At 42.4% G+C, this 19,093-nt stretch overlaps 1 protein-coding gene across 4 annotated transcripts in view; it reads right to left on the bottom strand.

The window, feature by feature from the left end:
- The window catches only part of ABHD12 (abhydrolase domain containing 12), a 70,980-nt gene extending 53,763 nt beyond the window's left edge, over positions 1-17,217 (bottom strand). For 2 of the 4 annotated variants that reach the window (XM_029916789.1, XM_029916787.1), the window contains exon 1: positions 16,855-17,216. In XM_029916789.1, the coding sequence (XP_029772649.1) occupies positions 16,855-17,042 (188 nt within the window). In that variant the 5' untranslated portion in view covers positions 17,043-17,216. Of the gene's footprint in view, positions 1-16,854 lie in introns of all 4 variants that reach the window. The other 2 variants (XM_029916790.1, XM_029916788.1) reach the window with 2 other exon arrangements.
- Between the last annotated feature and the right edge of the window lie 1,876 nt (positions 17,218-19,093).

Below are 19,093 nucleotides of genomic sequence, written 5' to 3'. Positions count from 1 at the left end.
CAGATTCTGCATAGTTTCTCCTAAGCATCCTTACAGGATTATTAATTTTTTTTGTCTTCTCTTCCATTATACTTCACAACGAATTGCTGTTTTGTATATATGAAAGTTATAGTTCACAGTATACTGCTTTTCTAGCTCTAGAAAAGTGGGCAGGGCACCTGTACACTGGGATGACATGCAGTTGTTAAGAACAAAGAATGGGTGTCTAGACAGTGACACGGTAGGGGGTGGAAAGGCTTTTAATCTTAGAAGGAACTGTTCATGTCAGGGAAGAAGAAGTGGAACAAAGAGAACTTACTGCAGATACTCTGGTATTTAAAAAAAAATTTTACATGTATTTCCTTAATATAATAACAAAGATTTCACATATACATTAGCAGGATTTGTAACACATTTGTGTTACAATAACAAACCACCACCAAATCCAGCAGCACACAGGTATAGTTTATTTCTTGTTTTGGCTATGTGTCCAGCACAGGTTAGCAGGGGGTTCCACTGATCCTTGTCACTCAGTAACTTTTCAGGCGGCTCCACCACTCTATAATGTCACCATCTCCACAAATGGCTTTAGGAAAGAGGGCATGAAAAACCCCAAACCTGCTGTAAAATGCTTCTACCTGGAAGAGTCACACATCACTCCCTTCAGACCATAGGTCACTTCAAATGGGCAAGGTCCCAAACTGCAAATTCAGTGAGCAGTAGAGACGTGCCCACAGGGTGAATGTATGTATATAAATGTATATGCACAGTACTTACAAAATACATAAAGTAAGCCACTTTACAACTTCACAATGGAAAAACTTGCTCTTTAAAAGAGCCGCATGTAAATTTTTAACACAGAACTATTTTTAGATTTAAGTGAACCTGCCCTCCCTGACACTTCTGACTTTCCTATTCAAGAAGCCTCAGCTTCCTGATTCTTTATTTTATTAAAACAGTATATAATGATAACACAGAAATTGCTACTTAAATTGACTAGAGATGCCCTGGCAGATTCACCCTTTAATGTGCATGGTCCCTCATGTTGATGACTTAAAGATCCCCATGATTCAAAATCACTCATTAGAGAGCCAAAAGGGGCTGACACAGTTAGCTTCGTGCAATGCTTTCCTTGGCCTCTGGTTTCCCCATAGCATCTGCAGCAGGTACCCAGATGCTGCCAGACACTCGAAAACTGACTAGGTGGGAGGTGCTAAGTTACTGAGAAGGTCCCAAAGGAGGCCATCAACCCAAGGGAAGCCCACCCCTTAGCAGTGCACCTGGGTCACGAATGTGGTCAGTGAAGGAAAGCAACATGCTGGTTAAAGCACTGTTTCCCTCCCATGACACTTGCCCAGAGTATTTTCAACCCGTGATATTTCCTTTTCCTAATATTCAGTATGTATATGAGAGACAGCCCCAATAAAGGCAAGAGGCACAGTGGTTAGAGCATAAGTCCTAAGCCCAGCTCTACCTGCAATGGCTGTGTGACCACAGGCAAGCTAAAGACTGTGTGCCTCAGTTTCCTCATCTGGGTCAACAGCACCCACCTCATAAAGTAGTTGTGAACATTTCCTACGTTAATATATGTAAAATACTCAAGAGAATGGTATGTAGTACAAAGTACTGAATGTTATTTTTACTAATTGTTCCTGTGCCTACTTTGATTGACTCTTCCCTTTTCCTTGTCTTCACTTCTTTGTGAAGTTGTTCTGCCCCTAAACTCTCCTTCACCTTCCTTCTACTTCCACCTATCACCAGTAAACACCAACTCACCAGACACTGTTTTTGAAAGACAGGGGAGTCTGGGATACAAGTGATGTGGGCTCATTAGGAAGACTGCTACTTTAAAAGCTCCACAAACACAGCCTTCCTACTGTTGAGACGCTGTGGACCAAGACCAAGAGGTAGCCTTGGCTCCTACAAAAAGGCCCCCTGGGTCAACACTGGCATTTAAGTAGGCAGACCGGTACTTGCCTGCTGCACCTAAATGGTGGCCATGCATTGGATCTCACTATGACCAGCCTTCATTAAGAATGGTTATCACCTGCGGTCAGCAGCAGACTCAATTCACCTCCAGAAATGGTTCCTCCCAACCAACCCTTTCTTTCTCTCCCTATTCCCCCACCACCACCAAAAAGTACTGGCTCCTAGATTTTTGTAGGTCATGAGCTAGTAAAATTTTCTGCAAAATGAAGACTGTTGTGTTGTCAAGTTTTTAATTTTACCAAGGATTTCACACACTAGCTAATCTGATGAGAACATTTTAACACCAAAAAAATTAGAAAGGACACTGTCTCAGATTTCAAATGCTATATAAATTTACCTTTATGAGATATTCTCTACACTGTATTTATTGCTTCATTTGCCTTCTACATAGCAAAAATTTAGTGCAAAAATTCTATGGACCCCAAGTCAGTATTTGGGACTCCTGCTCCTCAGAAATGGCACCATGGGCTTCCTCCATCTTCCTTGCCTTCCTCTTAGCAGCTATGGTCCTGTTTCTTGTCTACTTTTGTACCTAAGAAGGACCTGACTTCAGGACAAAACTGGTTCTAGAAACCCCTAGATCTCATTTCAGGGACCTTATTCCTGTATCCTCTCTTTCATTTACGGAAGTAGTATTGGTTATAATCTTCTGGCATCATCTCCCAAATGGGGCCAGTGTAATGACATCTTCTTAGCATCTTGTATGGGATTTTGTATTTCCTGGCCCAGGTCAGGACAGCATAGGTCCTGGATTTTTTTTCCTTTATTCTTTTTGTTTTCTTTAAGATTTTATTTTTAAGTAGTCTCTATACCCAACATGGAACTCAAACTCCTAAGTCTGAGATCAAGAGTCAAACACTCCAGGGGTCCCTGGGTAGCTCAGACGGTTAAGCGTCAGACTTTGGCTCAGGTCATGATCTCATAGTTGAGATCCCATATCAGGCTCTGTGCTGACAGCTCAGAGCCTGGAGCCTGCTTCAGATTCTATGTCTCTCTCCCTCTCTCTCCACCCCTCACCAGGCTCTCTCTCCTTCTCAAAAATAAACAAATATTAAAAATTAAAAAAAAAAGAACCATACCCCCACCAACTGAGCCAACCAGGTGCCCCGGTCCTGTATTTTTGATGGTTTAAGAGCTAATGCTAATGGTAGGAAAGTATAAAAATCAGTACACTGCTCTTTTCTTCTTTTAATTTTTTTTAACATTTATTGATTTTTGTGAGACAGAGTGAGACAGATCATGAGCAGGGGAGGGGCAGAGAGAGAGGGACACACAGAATCAGAAAGAAGCTCCAGGCTCTGAGCTGCCAGCATAGAGCCCGAAGCAGGGCTTGAACCCATGAACTGTGAGATCATGACCTGAGTCAAAGTCAGATGCTCAACTGGCTGAGCCACCCAGGTGCCCCTCTCTTTTCTTTTTTAATACACTGCTTTTCTACCTTATTAATAGTGCAAGCATAGAAGGTAATTTATATATTTTTTCTTCATCTCTAATAAAAATAAAACCATCTCAACGAATAAAGAAAATGGGTATGTACATATAATGGAGTATTACTAAGCCTTAAAAAGAAAATCATGACATATGTCACAGCATGGATGAGATTGAAGAGATTATGCTAAAATAAGCCAGAAACAAAAGTTCAAATATTCTATGATTCCATTTCTGTGAGGAACGTAGAGTAGCCAAATTTAGAGACAGAAAGTTTGACAGTTGTCGACAGGGACTGGGCCTGGGAGTGGGGAGCTAATGTTATAATAATAAGTACATTTTCAGCTCATGAAGATGTAAAGGTTCTAGTGATGGCTACACTTGTGAATTTGCTTAATGCCTTGGAATTATACACTCACAAATGGGTAAAATGGTGAACTGTGTTACATGTATTTTTCCACAATAAAAAATATTTCCAAAAGGCTGTCTCATTTTGGAAATTAACATAGCTCCCTTTTCATTTAGCTGTTCACTCACGAAGCATTCTGTTTGTCTGGCTCTAGAACTGTTTATCAGAAAAGAACTAAGTACTCTTTAACAACTAGAACAAGAAACTACCTGCTTTCCAAACCTATTTTCATAGCAAAAAGTTGTGAAACCTGTGGCATTACAAAGCAAAATACTAGGACTGAACATGTATTAGCAATGTAGGTAGTTTAACATCTCAAATAAAGCATGAACACTGACTGGAAAAACAAATTAACATGTAAAATAGGTGTCTCCTATAAATTTCTTTTAAATTAACAGAAAAAGTAGACAAGGTGAGTAGACAGAGAAAGAAATGCATTATACCACTTAATTCTTGTATAATACCAATAGGATCTTGTTGCAATGTTAGTACAGCTCAGTGAAGTAGGCAGGACAGATAACACTCCCAATATAGAGATCTGGAAACTAAGCTCATAGCTATTAAATAGCCTGCTCAAAGTAAGGCCTCAGCTGGGGAAGGAGCTCAGGTCCTAGGCCTCTAAGTGTGGCGCCATCTTCCCATTCAACCAAATCCTCACTGGGAAGATACCCAGAAAATTTTTAGTATGGAAATTTGACTCTCAGCTTCCCTGGTTTTTCTCCTCGGGGTTTCAGATCACTTGACTATGCTCAGAATTCCAAAGGCACCATGGTGGCAGCAAAACCCACCGAAGTTCCAGGTGGTGGCAAGAACACATGTGAGAATGAAAGCTGGGGGAAAAAATTTTTTTTTCAAAATGCTCATGTAAAAGCTCTGTAACATCTGTTTTGTTTTTGGAACAGCTCTGAAATACAATTGACATGAACTGCACACATGTAAAGGGTATAATTATATCAGTTTTAACACATATAAACACTTTTGAAACCACCACAATCAAGACAGTGAACATACCCATCACCTCAAGTTCACCTTGCCCCTTTAAGTCTTCCCTCCTGCCCTTTTCTGGACCCCACTCCACACCCCAATCATAGATCTGCTATCTGCATCTACAGAATACTTTCATATACACAGAATTTCTATTGTCTGGCTTCTTTCACTTGGCATAATTATTTTGAGATTCATTTGTTCATTCATTGTTGCCTATATCTCCCCTTAAAAACCTTATTTTTAGAGCAGTTTTAGGTTGACAGCAAAACTGAGCAGAAAGTACAGAGATTTACCACATACCTCTGCCTCACACATCTTCACAGCTTACCCTATAATCAGCACCCAGCAGAGAGTAGCACATTTGTTACAACTGATGAAGCAATATTAATACACCTTTATCATCCAGAATCCATTCATTTTAGGGTTCACTCTTGGTATTGTGCATTCTAAGAGTTTAGACAAATGTATAATGATGTGTATCTACCATTATAGTATAATGCAGAATCATTACACTGCTCTAAATACCCTCTGTGCTCCAACTTCTTTTTTTTTTTTTTTTTTAGTGAAAAAAAATTTTTTTTTAGAGAAAGAGTACAAGCAAGGGAGGGGGGCAGAGAGAGAGAGACATAAAATTTTAACCAGGCTCCAGGCTCAACACAGAGCCCGATGTGGGGCTTGATCCCAAGACTCTGGAATCACCATGACCTAAGCCAAAAAATCAAGAGTCGGACACTCAGCCAACTGAACCACTCAAGCACCCAATTCCTGTTGATTCCTGAGTAATATTCCACTGTAGAACTACACAATTCATTTTCATACACACCTGCTGATGGGCATTTGAACTGTTTCCAGTTTTTGCCTATTACAGATTAAACCTACTATTAACATTAATATTTTTGTTTTCTATTTCTTTGCTTTCTGCTTTTATCTTTATTATATGCATTTTTTCTTTTCACTTTGGGTTTAGTTTGTACATTTTGTTTTTTAGTTTCTGAATATGGAAACTGAAATCATTGAAGACATTTCTTCCTTCCTACAGATCTTTAGTGTTGTAAGTTCTCCCAGGATGCCTTAGGAGCATACACATGTCTTTATTTTCATTCAGTAATTTCCTCTTTGATCTCCTTCATGACTCCTGGTTTATTCAAAAGTGTGTTGTTCAGGGATACCTGGGTGGCTCAGTCAGTTAAGCATCTGACTTTGGCTGAGATCATGATCTTATTATGGTCCATCCGTCCCAGCCCCATGTCCAGCTCTGCGCTGACAGCTTGGAGCCTGGAACCCGCTTTGGATTGTGTGTCTCCCTCTCTCTGCCCCTCCCCTGCTCACACTCTGTCTCTCTCAAAAATAAACACACACACACACACACACACACACACACACACACACAAAGCGCGTTATTCACCTCTCAAATGTTTTCACTCTTTTTTTTTTTTTTACTGTTTTTAACTTAATCAGTTAAACTGCTTTACATATTTTGAAGCTCTGTCAATTACATATACAAACATTGTTGTTATGCCCTTTTAAAAAAAAAGTTTATTTATTTATTGGGGGGAAGGGGCAGAGAAAGAGGGAAAGAGAGAATCCCAAGCAGGCTCCAGACCATGAACACAGAGCGCCATGCAAGGCTTGAAATCATAAAACATAAGATCATGATATGAGTTGAAATAAAGTCAGACATTTAACCAACTAAGCCATCCAAGCACCCCTAAAGTTGTTATGTCCTCTTGATTAATTGATCCTTTTGTCATTAAGAAATGATCTGCTTTATCGCTGATAATATTCTTTGCTCTGAAATATACTCTGAAATATACTGATATTAATATAGACACCCCTTATGATTTTCTTAATAACATTTTCTCTTCTCTAGCTTACTTTATGTAAGAATAGAGTATACAACATACATAGAGTATATAATATATATAATATGTGTTAATTTTCTGTTTATCGGTAAGGCTTCTGGTAAACAGTAGGCTCTAAGTAGTTAAGTTTTGGGGAAGTCAAAAGTTATATACAGATTTTTGACTGCATGGGGATGCATACCCCTAACTCCCACATTGTTCAAGGGTCAACTGTACATAAAATATACATTTAATATATAACATATATATTATCTCTTTATATCAGAATGAACAAAAAAGTAAAGCCAGATTCATTCCCCAAGACTAATAGTTGGATAAATTCTTGTCAGTTCACACGTGGAAGCCTGAAGAATAATATTCGAAATCTTATTTGAACACAGTCAGTATTGGGGGTAATTTCACAACAGATTGGAAAACTTTAAGGCTTTAATAAAATACACAAGTGCAGGGGTGCCTGGGTAGCTCAGTCGGTTAAGCGGCCAAATTCAGCTCAGGTCATGATCACATAGTTCGTGGGTTCAACCCCGCTTCAGGCTCTGTGCTGACAGCTCAGAGCCTGAAGTCTGCTTCGGGTTCTGTGTCTCCCTCTCTCTCTGACCCTCCCCTGCTCACCGTCTGTGTGTCTCTCTCTCAAAAATAAATAAACATTAGCAAAGAATTTTTTAAAAATACACAAGTGCAGTCCATAAATATCTCTTTGTTCCCAGAGAGGAAAACAAAAAATCATGAGGATGTTGGCAGAGTTGTCCTGCTGTGAAAAGGCCTTATTCTCCTGCCAGAGACAAAAATGTTTTACACTATCATACAGCTTGTTTTCAGGTGCTTTACACACAACTGCATTACTTACTGTTACAAAAAAACAAAAATTCAACTGAGTGAACTTTAAAGATCTTACTGGCTTTATACAATGATTCATGAGTCAGGCAGCATTTAATCCAATGGACAGAAAGGAGTACAGAGGAGCCGTGCAAAATGAAAGGCTTTTACAGGCAGGAGTGAGCAAGGTTTCATTGAGCAAAAAAGCAGGTTGATTACTGCCTGGTAACTTTCCTTTATGGGATGGCAGGGGTCTGACAGGCAGATTACCTTGCTACTACTGATTAGGTGATTCCTGATAGAGTAGTTTAAGATTCCATTTCTAGGGGGGCCGAAGCTGTAATTAAGTTTGGTCTTGGTTTGGCGATGTAGGGATTAGCATGACTCTATTTTGGGTAATTTGCCTTCTGTTTAACACTGCCTTGCTTTATTTTTTTCTATAATTTATTCTTTTTTTATAATTTACATCCAAGTTAGTTAGCATATGGTACAACAATTATTTCGGGAGTCGATTCCTTAAGCCCCTTACCCACTTAGCACATCCCCCCAACAACCCCTCCACGAACCCTCTGTTTATTCTCTATATTTAAGAATCTCTTATCTTTTGTCCCCCTCCCTGTTTTTTGCTTTCCTTCCCTTATGTTCATCTCTTTTGTACCTTAAAGTCCTCATATGTGTGAAGTCACATATTTGTCTTTCTCTGACTAATTTTGCTTAGCATAATACCCTCTAGTTCCATCCATATAGTTGCAAAGGCCATATTTCATTCTTTCTCATTGCCAAGTAATACTCCATTGTATATATATACATCTTCTTTATCCTTTCAACCATCTCAACCATATGTTGAGAATATGCAAGCAATATTCTCAACATATGTGACATTTTTAACAGTAATTATCCAGGGAGATTCTACTTTCTCATTATCTTCTGTTTTAATTTTTTATTAAAAAAGCTTTACTAATTAGGGGGCACCTTGTTAAGCATCCAAATTATTATTTTGGCTCAGGTCATGATCTTACGGTTGGTGGGATTGAGCCGCTCATCGGGCTCAGTGCTGAGAGCACAGAACCTGTTTGAGATTCTTTCTCTCCCTCTGTCTCTGCGCATCCTCCTGCTTACATGTGCACTCTGTCTCTCTATCTCAAAATAAATAAATAGAAATTAAAAAAAGAGAAATATTTATTACTTTTGTAAAGAAACAAAAATTTAAATGAGAGGAACAAAGGGAGAGAGAGTGGGTTTCTTGAGGACTGCCTTCTGCCATGGCGACCACCATCCTCTGGGGTGGCTTCACACCTGGAGACCCCTGCCTTGGTCCCTGCAGAATCTCCCATGTGCTTTCTCTTGAGGCCCTGCAGCAGTACTGGCAGGCTCTCAGCCAGCCTACACCAGCGTAACAGTCCCTTTCTGCTGGAACCCTAATCCAAATATCAAATGTCCAGTCTTCTTTTTTTTTTTAATCTTTTTAATGTTTATTTATTTTTGAGAGACAGAGAGACAGAGAGGGGGTAGGGCAAGGGCAGAGAGAGAGAAGGAAACAAAAACTCTGAAGCAGGCTCCAGGCTTTGAGCTGTCAGCACAGAGCCTGATGTGGGGCTTGAACTCACAAACCGTAAGATCAAGACCTGAGCTGAAGTCAGCTGCTTAACCGACTGAGCCACCCAGGTGCCCCACAAATGTCCAGTCTTCTTATTTTCCATCCCATAGTTTCTGCCATGATATGCCTTGTAGAAGCGTGGTGTGTCCCCAAACTGAGAATTTCTTTTCTTGTATCTACAGAAACCTTGGTAAGCCAGTAATGCATTGAAAGGATGCATTACATCCTGTCAATGAAATGAAAGCCTAAAAGATGAGATTCTCTAAAGATAAACTGGCACCAAAAAAATGTCAGAAAAACAAAGAACAAAAGTGAGATCAGACTAACCATTTCCATCCATGCCTACATTTTGTCTTTACTGTAGACATCATTAAAATATTTGAGTCTAAGAGCTGATGGCTCTCACAAGTAAAAACTGACAGACAATGAACTCCCTGAGAATAGGTACTGTTTCCTTCCATCTTTATGTTCTCAGTGCCTAGCATGCATCTGACCAATAACTGAAGTATGATAACTGTGTAGCTGTAGCTGTGTGAATAAAATAATCTATGGGCACCCACCACTGACATGGCCATTTTCAGGTAGCAAAAAGATCTTCTGGGGACAGGAATGGCACAAGTCAAGGATGAAAGATGAAACGGTAGGGGGAGAGCAGGGGGGAAGTCTCTGTTGTACATTTTGTTAGAAGAAGATAACGGTTAAAAGCCATATATGTCTCTGAGGGACCTAAACCACTGCAACTACTACTGCATTGATTCAAAATGACCCGCTTCAACCCTGAACATTCTTCCCCTCCCACTGTGAATAGTTCAATCAATATATCTAAACCTTGCATGGAGATCCCACAAGTTTGATAAGAACTGAAAACAATTTGAACTTTCTTTTCTTCCTCTAAAGCTCAGGGCAACTTCTTTCAAGATTCAAGAACAGACTCAGAAGTCTAGCATTCTTGAGATCTGCTTATATTCCTTCAGCGACACTCCTTCTCTGCCTTCATCTTTGCAAAACTAAGAGTCTTACTCTTCTGAAACTTCTCACATTGACACCCATCTACCCTACCCTCTTTTAACTTTTTAGAACACTTCACTAGTTGGTAAATAGAACACAGATATTAACACAACTCAAGTCTACAAGTACCATCTCAAGACAGAGTCTATTTAGGAACAGTTATTTGTGTACTGGCAAAACCTGAGAGGTAAGGATTCTGCCTGAGTTCCACACAATCACTCTATCTTGACCTCACTTCATGTTGCTCCTTTTCCCATCTCCACCTCAAACGCAGCTGTAACCCCTTCTTCATGAGGATGTGTGCAGGACCCTTGCGGACTTAGTGTCCTCCCACTCATGCTCCCCTGAAGCCAGGCAGCTCTCAAGTATGCAGAAACACAGCATGACTTTTCTGACATGCAGCTCACAGCTAAAATGACTTCCCATGGAAGCCATTTTTGAAACACTGCATATCAGAAAGATTATTCGCATTAATGTTTAGCAAATATGCTAGAACAGCCTAATTAGATCAAGAAAAAAGAAACAGGACTATCCTGGTGAAGTGCAAAGAAAGAACTTCAGTGCCTCTACCCCATCTCCCCTCAGTGGACAACCTTGTTCTTATTTCACAGAGAAAGCAGAAGCATGCAGAAGACAACTTCCAACATGCCCCCCCCCCCAGATCTAACCACCTACCGGCAATCTTTGCAGCACCCTTGGCCTGCCTTCCTGACCCTACACTTTAGCCTTAGGGTGCTACACCATGCCACCAGCATCCACATGGCCAGTCTATCCCTATCGGACCATCCCACTAAGCACAGCATCAAGCTCTAACAGAACTGGTCAGAAGAGTCCTCCCACCCCAGCTATCCCGCTCATCTTTGTTCCCTTTTATTGTAAAACTCCTTTAAAAAGTTATCTACATTTCTTCCCTCCACCTCTCCCTTGAGCTACTCTGTTAAGACTCTTACCCCCACCGTTCCAATTGCATACTCTTGTCAACCACTCAACTCCACATCATCAAATCCAACAGCAGATCACACTTTCTCTGCAATAAGCTTCCTCACACAGTTCCCTTGACCCTTCCCCCTAGCCCTCCTCCCAATCCATTCCCTCGCTCCTTCTAGGACTCCTCTTTTCCCCAGTGCCTAATCGCCCAGGACGCAGAACTCAGCCCTCAGACCCCCATCATGACTCTAAGCACCTTCTGCAGGCTAATGGTCAAAAGTCAGCCTAACTGCCCCGAACTCCAGCTCCTCCAACCTACCGCATCTGCAAGAAGAGACACTTTGATATGCCTATATCAAACTCATCATCCCTCAAAGCACTTGCTCTTCCTATAGCTGCCCCATCTCAGAACATAGCAGCTCCTTGCCTCTGGCTGCTCAAGAAAAAACTGGTGAAGCACTTCTGACCATCCTCACTCTCTCATGCTAATCCACCCACAAACCTTGTTGACATCTCCTCCAAAACAGACTCAGAATGCAGTACTTCTCCCCTCCACAGCTACTGCTAGCCCAAGTCTCCATCATGTTGCCTGGATGACTCCTAACTGGTCCTTCTGCTCCCTCTGGCCCTCCAGTCTGTCCTTGTCACAGCAGTACGAATGACATGGTAATGACATATGTCACATCAAGGCATTCCTCCACTCTAAAGAAGCCAGTGGCTTCTATTCAATTGTCCACTATCAGAAAGGCCTCCTGCCATCTAGACTATGCACGTACCACAGGCGCTCCTTACCAGCCTATTTTCCCCTCAGCCCCAAACACCTGATGCAGCAAGGCCTTATCGTTTGTTATCTGCCTCCCTCACAGGAAGGTAAAGTCCACAAGATGTGATCTGTATCCACTGCTGCAGCCTCAGGACTTGGAAGAGTTACTGTACCTAAAAGGTACTCAAACTCTGCTAAGTGAACTGGTGAAAAAAGTGTTGAATACCAAACAGTACCAGTATAAATGTTCTAATACCCACAGATATGTTCACTGATCACGATGATAACTACAAGCACGACAACTGGCTGAGAAGACATATTGTCAGGAAGAGGGGAGATAAATTCCTTTTATCTAAGTTAACAGAGCTTTCTCAGTACCCCCAACTACTAGTATTAGTAATAACCATGAGACGACCAAAGTAGAAGGTGCCACTGATTGAGCAATCCTCATGCACCCAGCTTACACCCAAACTTCACCCCAAGCCTATAGGGAAGGTATTTCTATTCCCACATCACCGAAAAAGAAACAAACTCAGAAAGTTAAGCAACTCTCCCCAAGTCACAGAATCTGAAAACACTCACTCAAGGCTGTGTTATCCATGCAAGCATTCCTCTAAAATATTAAATGATACTATAATGCAGACCAAGCTCAAATAATGGGTCTTTTGGTTAAATGGACATCCGAGTCAAAGCTTCCAGCTCCCGTTTCTACCTGTGTCGGTATCACCTGCCCTACCTGACCCTCCCCATCCTGGCCTTCAGTTCAGGACAAGACAAATGACTTACCCACTCCCAGTGCTGAAAGAGCCCTTTGGCAAAGCACAAACCCACCAACACCAAGTTCTGTGGCGTCATCTCTGGGAGAAGAGTCCTAACTTAATCTGTCAGTTTTCAAGATCATATTACAGTAAAAATTTTTCCTGTAGACTTCATTTTGGAAAGAAAAGTACCCATGTGCGAGGAGAAGGAGGAGGATCACGAGTCTGGAAAGGCAGCCTGTCTCCACTGCTGTCAGCATAACCCTGACGATATGACCCATCTTTTATGCTTCTTTCCAAGGCCAACTCCATGATAATGCCTTCAGGACCTTACTTAATCTACTTAAAAGTATCTTCCACATATGAGCGGTGTTTTCCTATTTACTGTGCAAGACAGATACTCCCTTGAGAAGGGAGAGTACACACTGGCTAAAAGGGAACTGGAAAGTAAGCAGAGATATAGGGCATGAAGTTTCAACAAAGAAGAAGACATGAGAGAAGTACCAACCAGGTCCTAGGGTCCTGGGTCCAAGACTGGAGTGTGACCTTAATAAGATAAACCACAACTGGGAAAAGATGGACCCAGCTAGGGGCCCCAGCCCAGGTGCCATAAACAAAGCCTGCCCCATTGCTTATCACCATCCAGGTATAGACTGTACTCTGGGGGAGCGGAAGGAGAACTAAAAAAAAAAAAAAGCAGACTTTAACTACCAAAAGTACCTCAGAATATACTCTCACCTTCTTAGTGTATAAAGAAACGATAAAGAGATACCATACAGCAAAACTTCTAGGGTGAGTTCAGGAAGACTGATGTTAAAGGAGACCAGCCTTTACCTCAGCCACTGCCTTCCTGGATTATAGTGGAGCCATTCGCTGCTGGATGAGGTTCCTTCCTTTGGGTCAAGGAAGAACCACGGGTAATGCCTCTGTTATCCTGTATTTACATGCAAGGATCACAGGCTATGAAACCTCCTGTGCAGCCCACTGATCCCAGTCACTGACAGATCCACATATGAGATGGGAGTGGAAGGATAAAGACGAGTTCATTGAAACACAAAGACCCATATATCTCATTACCACCTTCATAGGGTACAAATTAGAGCACTGAGGCCTTCAAGGCATAGTCCCAAGAAAACCTAAGTTACTAAAAGAAACAGGAAAGACCTACAAACCCCTCATTTGCCAAAAATAACAAGATACTGTACAAAATTAATATCTAGTCCCTCCTCCCAGGGAGTGCAGGTCAATGTATATGTTAGATAAACATTTACCTTTAAAAACGACCAGTCCAGAGCACCTAGATGTCTCAGTCATTTAAGCATCTGACTCTTGATTTTGGCTCAGGTCATGATCTCACCATTTGTGAGATCAAGCCCCATGTCAAGCTCTGCACTGACAGTGGGAAACGTGCTGGGATTCTCTCTCTTCCTCTCTCTCTAACCCTCCCTTGTTAACCTGTGTGCTCTCTAGCCCTCTCTCTCCCTCAAAAGTATTTATTTTATTCCAAAGCTGTTTTTATCTGAATTAGTTGCCAGTGTTTACAAAGTCTGAGTGTATACACACGCATGCACGTACACACACACACACCCAGCTACTCTTCTGGAGAGATTGGATGATCAGGCCAACCTAGGGCCACATTCCTGCCAGGGGCAGCAACAGGAGAGGGTGCAATAACCACTTTCAGACAGAAGATGTTCTCTCTACTTCTCCAGAACCCTCAGCAGCATCCTATTCTTTTAGATTTAACTAATAAAAAAATTTTCTTTAGAAAAAAAAATCTACTTCAGTGTATGTCTGTGTAGTAGATATACCATTACCAAGTCTTAATCAATGGAAAAAAAAGGAAAAAAGCACACAAATTAGGGAACAAGATAAGGTAACAGCCCTAGATACAGAGGAAAAAGCTGGATAAAGAGATGATTTTCTATGAATGTGTAAATCACCAAAACTAAACCCAGAAAGAAACAGCAAATCTAAAAAAGCACCAGGCTTAGTTTTATAGTGGAATTCCACCAAAATTTAAAGAAACAAATCATTTCAAAAGTACTTAAACTGTCTGAAGCAGAGAAAGATTTTTTAAAATATTTATTTAGTTTTGAGAGACAGAGCACGAATGGGGGAGGAGCAGAGAGAGAGAGAGGGAGACACAGAATTCAAAGCAGGCTTCAGGTTCTGAGCTGTCAGCACAAAACCCAACACAGGGCTTGAACTCACAAATCACAAAATCATGACCCGAGCGAAAGTCAGATGTTTAACTGATGGAGCCACCCAGGAGCTCTGAAAAAGAGAAAGCTTTTAATAAAGCTATAGAAAGCACTAAAACAATTTAATAAAGATTGCATTAAAAATAAGTTACAGGGACGCCTGGATGGCTCAATTGGCTGGTTTCCAACTCTTGATTTTGGGTCAGGTCATGATCCCCAAGTCATTGGATCAAGCCCTATTGTGGGGCTCCGAGCTGAACATGGAGACTGCTTAAGATCTCTCTCTTTCTTTCTCTCTCTCTCTCTCTCTCTCTTTCCCTCTGCCCCTCTCCCTGGCTCATATGCTCTCTCTCCTCCTCTCTAAAATAAAATAAAATAAAAAATTACAGATTAGTCTCTCAAATGATGATTTAAAATTACTAAGTAAAACATTAAGAGACCCTAGCTACACATTAACAAAGTTTTCACTGATGATTTGATAATATAATGATTCAATAATATAAAATCTGTTACTCTAATTCATATTAACAGGTCAAGGAAGAACATCTACATAATTTCACAGATGCTAAAATGGCATCTGATAAAATTCAACAACCATTTTTGATTAAAAAAACAAACAGCAACACACCCCTTAGTAAAGGCATACTTAGTATCATTCCTAGTGTTTAATCCTGTTCTGGAAATGCAATGCAATCAAAGAAAAGAGAAGTAAGAGACATAAAAAGTACAAACCAAAGAACAAAATTCTTATTTGTAACTGATATGATATTATACCTGGAAAATCCAAGAGAACTGCAAAAACTACTAGAAACAGTATGATTACATAAGTTGCTGCTTACACAAAAACAAAAATACTGTCAGTCCCTGCCCATATTTATGGCAAAAATGTGTACTACTAATTTAGAGGAGACAATAATTTCATGACTTTTTAAGCAATAACATAGAAATGCTGAAGTCTCCCTTCAGATTAAATATTTCTTTTGTTTATCCAAATAGTTATTTCTTTTGTTTATCCAAATAGTCATGCTTTCAATTTCATGATCTTTAGGCAACGAAATTGATATTTTTAAGGACTATTTGGATGAATATTTCACATTGAAGTAGCCAGTGCCATTTAAGGGCATTCCAGCTGACCCCAAAAATATATGACTCTACAAAAACACCTGAAACCATGAAAACATCCAGCTGTCAAAACTGTCATCAATGATACGTTCTACAAACAGCCAGATAATTAAGAAGCCAGAGTATGGGAAGATTTGTCCCTATGAAATACCCTATCTTAATTCTGAAATCAGTTTTACCTTGATGTATTCATTTCCTACTCAGAGGGAGAACGCAAATTATCAAAAGACTTCCGGACTCTACGGAGATTCCCCAGGAAAATACTCGCGTAGACAAATCTCAAGCACGACAGGTTTCCTTCCAATGCAGTGTATCCTTTCCGGCCCTTAGACACAGCAGACAATTTAACCTTCCCCCAAAGGTCGTCTGGCAGTTCTGAGCAGAGAATGCCACTTCTGACAACTAGTTACCCGAGAAAAATTACCAAGTGAGAAACCGGGGAAAGGTAAGCTTCCACGCACACCAGTCCAGCAAGAGGGGCGCTCAGTTTTGAGTTCACTGCAGGAAATTCGAGGGGAAGGATCCCAACACTCTGGGTCTGAAGCACTCCCTTCCGCGTCCCACCTCTACATGCCGAGCTTCCAGGGGCCTCACCAAGGACGCCTCAGACCCCCTCCGCTACTCTCCCACGCGGGTCGTGGCTGCCCGCGGCCGCACCCCCGGGAAAATGCTGCTCCAGCTGGTCGCTGAGGGTGTCCCACTAGCTCACCTGGGAAGGGTAGGGGCGCAGGACTGAGCTCTGCGGAGGGCCAGATGAGGACACCAGGAGGATAAAGAGGGTAGTCGGGGACGCTCCCGCAGGCAGGTACCTGAGGAAAGGATGCCCAAGGACTGCACTTGCCAGCTAGGCGAAGGAAAGGTTTAGAGGAGGATCAGAAGAGGACACCGGAGGGTGGAGGGTACGTGTAGGGCGCTCCGGCAGACGAGAAACTTATGGAAGGGCGGGGGCATTAGGGGCTACGGGCGGGCTAAGTAAGGGGACTCCACCCCCGTGCTGCGCCTCACCTGCCCAGGGCCCGCTTCATGCCCGCGTCTGCGGTGCAGCGCGGCTCCGCCGGTCCCTTGCCCGCCAGGCGCAGGTTCTGCTTCAAGCGGCAGTCGACGTCCAGCGCCGCGGCGGCCGAGCCGGAGGACAAGCCCGAAGCCGCGCAGCGCTCATGCTCCAAGGCGACGGGCTCGGTCCGCTTCCTCATCCCGCGGCCGACACGGCCGGCCGCCGACGGCGTCCTCTGCCCTCACTGCCCACCTGCGCAGCAGTCGCTGCAGCTCACAAGAGCCGCTGCCGCCGGGAGCCCGCAGCCCCTAGCATCCCAGCCCCAGGCCGCGGCGCCCTACGGTACCCACCAGCGCCAGAGACCAGGTCGGCGGCGCCAGCCAATCAACGCCGGGCTCCTGTCGACCCCGCCCCGCCCCTAGTTCCGCGGGGAGTGGGCCCAGCGTTCCCAGCGTCGACCTGCAGCCATCTTGGAGTAGGGTAGGCGAAGCCGTGCAGGGCGTCACGATCCGAGCAGCGCCAAGAGGCAGGTTTTGCTGGGATGGGGTCTAGGCTGGGCCCGGGAGAGTGGGAGGGCCGGTTTTGCCCAGTGCTCAGCGCCATATGTAAATGAACCCGATCTTGCAGTAAATAGTGACCCGAAAGTGAAAGGACGCCGACCTGGAAGGGAGCACCCAGTGATCCAGAGCCACAGCGGAAAGCTGGCTCCTTCCCGTCCTTCCCCAGGCTTTGTGATTTTCCTCTAATGCTGGAAACCCAATCTTAATGAACCAACCAGAAATATTCTTATAATAATTTATAAGAACCAAAAGCAAAAGGTAACAAATCACCATTCTCATGATTTATAACTTTTCCCATAAGACTTAAAATATATTTTCAGGTACTTTTTTTTTAAGATAAGTGTATAGATAATTTGATTGTTAACTTTTGGGCTGAACATAGGAAAACTGACCTACTTAAACAACTAGGCAATTTGCCTCTTAAAAACCTGATTTGATTTTAGATGTCTGTAAAGCAGTTAGAAATAGCTGATGGGAGAGGCACCGAGGTTGTGCAGTCAGCGGAGCCTGAGACTCTCTCCATCTTGGGGTTGTTGGTTCCAGCCCCAAGTTGGGTGTAGAGATTACTTAAAAATAAAGTCTTTAAAACGAAAAACGTAGCTGAGGGGTGGAAAAATCAGTTTCAAAGATAAATTTACACTTATGGAACCCAAGTAAACTAATTCAATTCATCTTACAAAGAAAAGAGTAGTTTCACAAATTTGGTTTTACAGCTTTGGCTGCTTCTCTTTAGTTCAGGATAATAAATATACCTTATTTTGTATGTCTTTCGTGTTTCCATGTCAGTGTGGATTTCCTCTACATAGGAAGCTGTTTTCTCCTGTTAATCTGTCTCCTATTAATTTGATTCTTAGTACAACTAGAAGGACCTAAAAGGGACAGGAAATTCTTGCTCCCCAATATACCACATTGGCTTTCTAAGTAGTCTTTAATAAAATACCACCCTACACTGGTGACACCTACATTTGTATCTCTAGTCCACACCTGTTCCTTAAACCCCAGGCTCCTCTAACGGTCTACTTGTCCACTCTGATATACTATTAGCATCTAAAGTTACTATGTTCATAGCTGGGCTCCCAATTCTTCCAGCCCCCAACTCCTTGTGTAACCTTCCTCACCTCAGGAATGGTAACCTTATACTTGCATTTCCTTAGGCCAAATCCTTGAATCCTCCCTTTTTATGTGTCTTATCACCAAGCCTTATCAGCTCTCCTTTCAAAATCTATCCCAGATCCAGAGTACCTGGGCAGCTCAACCAGCTACTTTTTTTTTTAAGTTTATTTATTTGTTTTGAGAGAGACAGCACACAGTGCAAGTGGAGGAGGGGCAGAGAGAGAGAGGGAGACAGAGAATCCCAATCAGGCTCTGCATGGTCAGCTTGGAGTCCCTTGTGGGGCTCGAATTCATGAAACTATGAGATCATGACCTGAGCCAAAACCAAGAGTAAGACGCTTAACAGACTGAGCCATCCAGGCGCCCAGAAGGGTCAATCAGACACTTTTGATGTCAGCTCAGGTCAGGATAGCATGGTTTGTGAGATCAAACCCCAAGTCGGGCTCTGCTCTTCCTGCTCTTATCATGTGTGGAGCCTGCTTAGGATTCTCTCTCTCCATCACTGCCCCTCCCCTACTCATTCTCATTCTCTCTCTCCTTCTCTCTCTCTTTCTCAAAATAAATAAATAAATGAATA

Source organism: Suricata suricatta, chromosome 12 (genome assembly GCF_006229205.1).
Source record: "Suricata suricatta isolate VVHF042 chromosome 12, meerkat_22Aug2017_6uvM2_HiC, whole genome shotgun sequence".
Classification (NCBI taxonomy): domain Eukaryota; kingdom Metazoa; phylum Chordata; class Mammalia; order Carnivora; family Herpestidae; genus Suricata; species Suricata suricatta.
The sequence above is the reverse complement of the archived record's forward strand: the minus strand, read 5'-3'. Positions and strand labels throughout refer to the sequence as shown.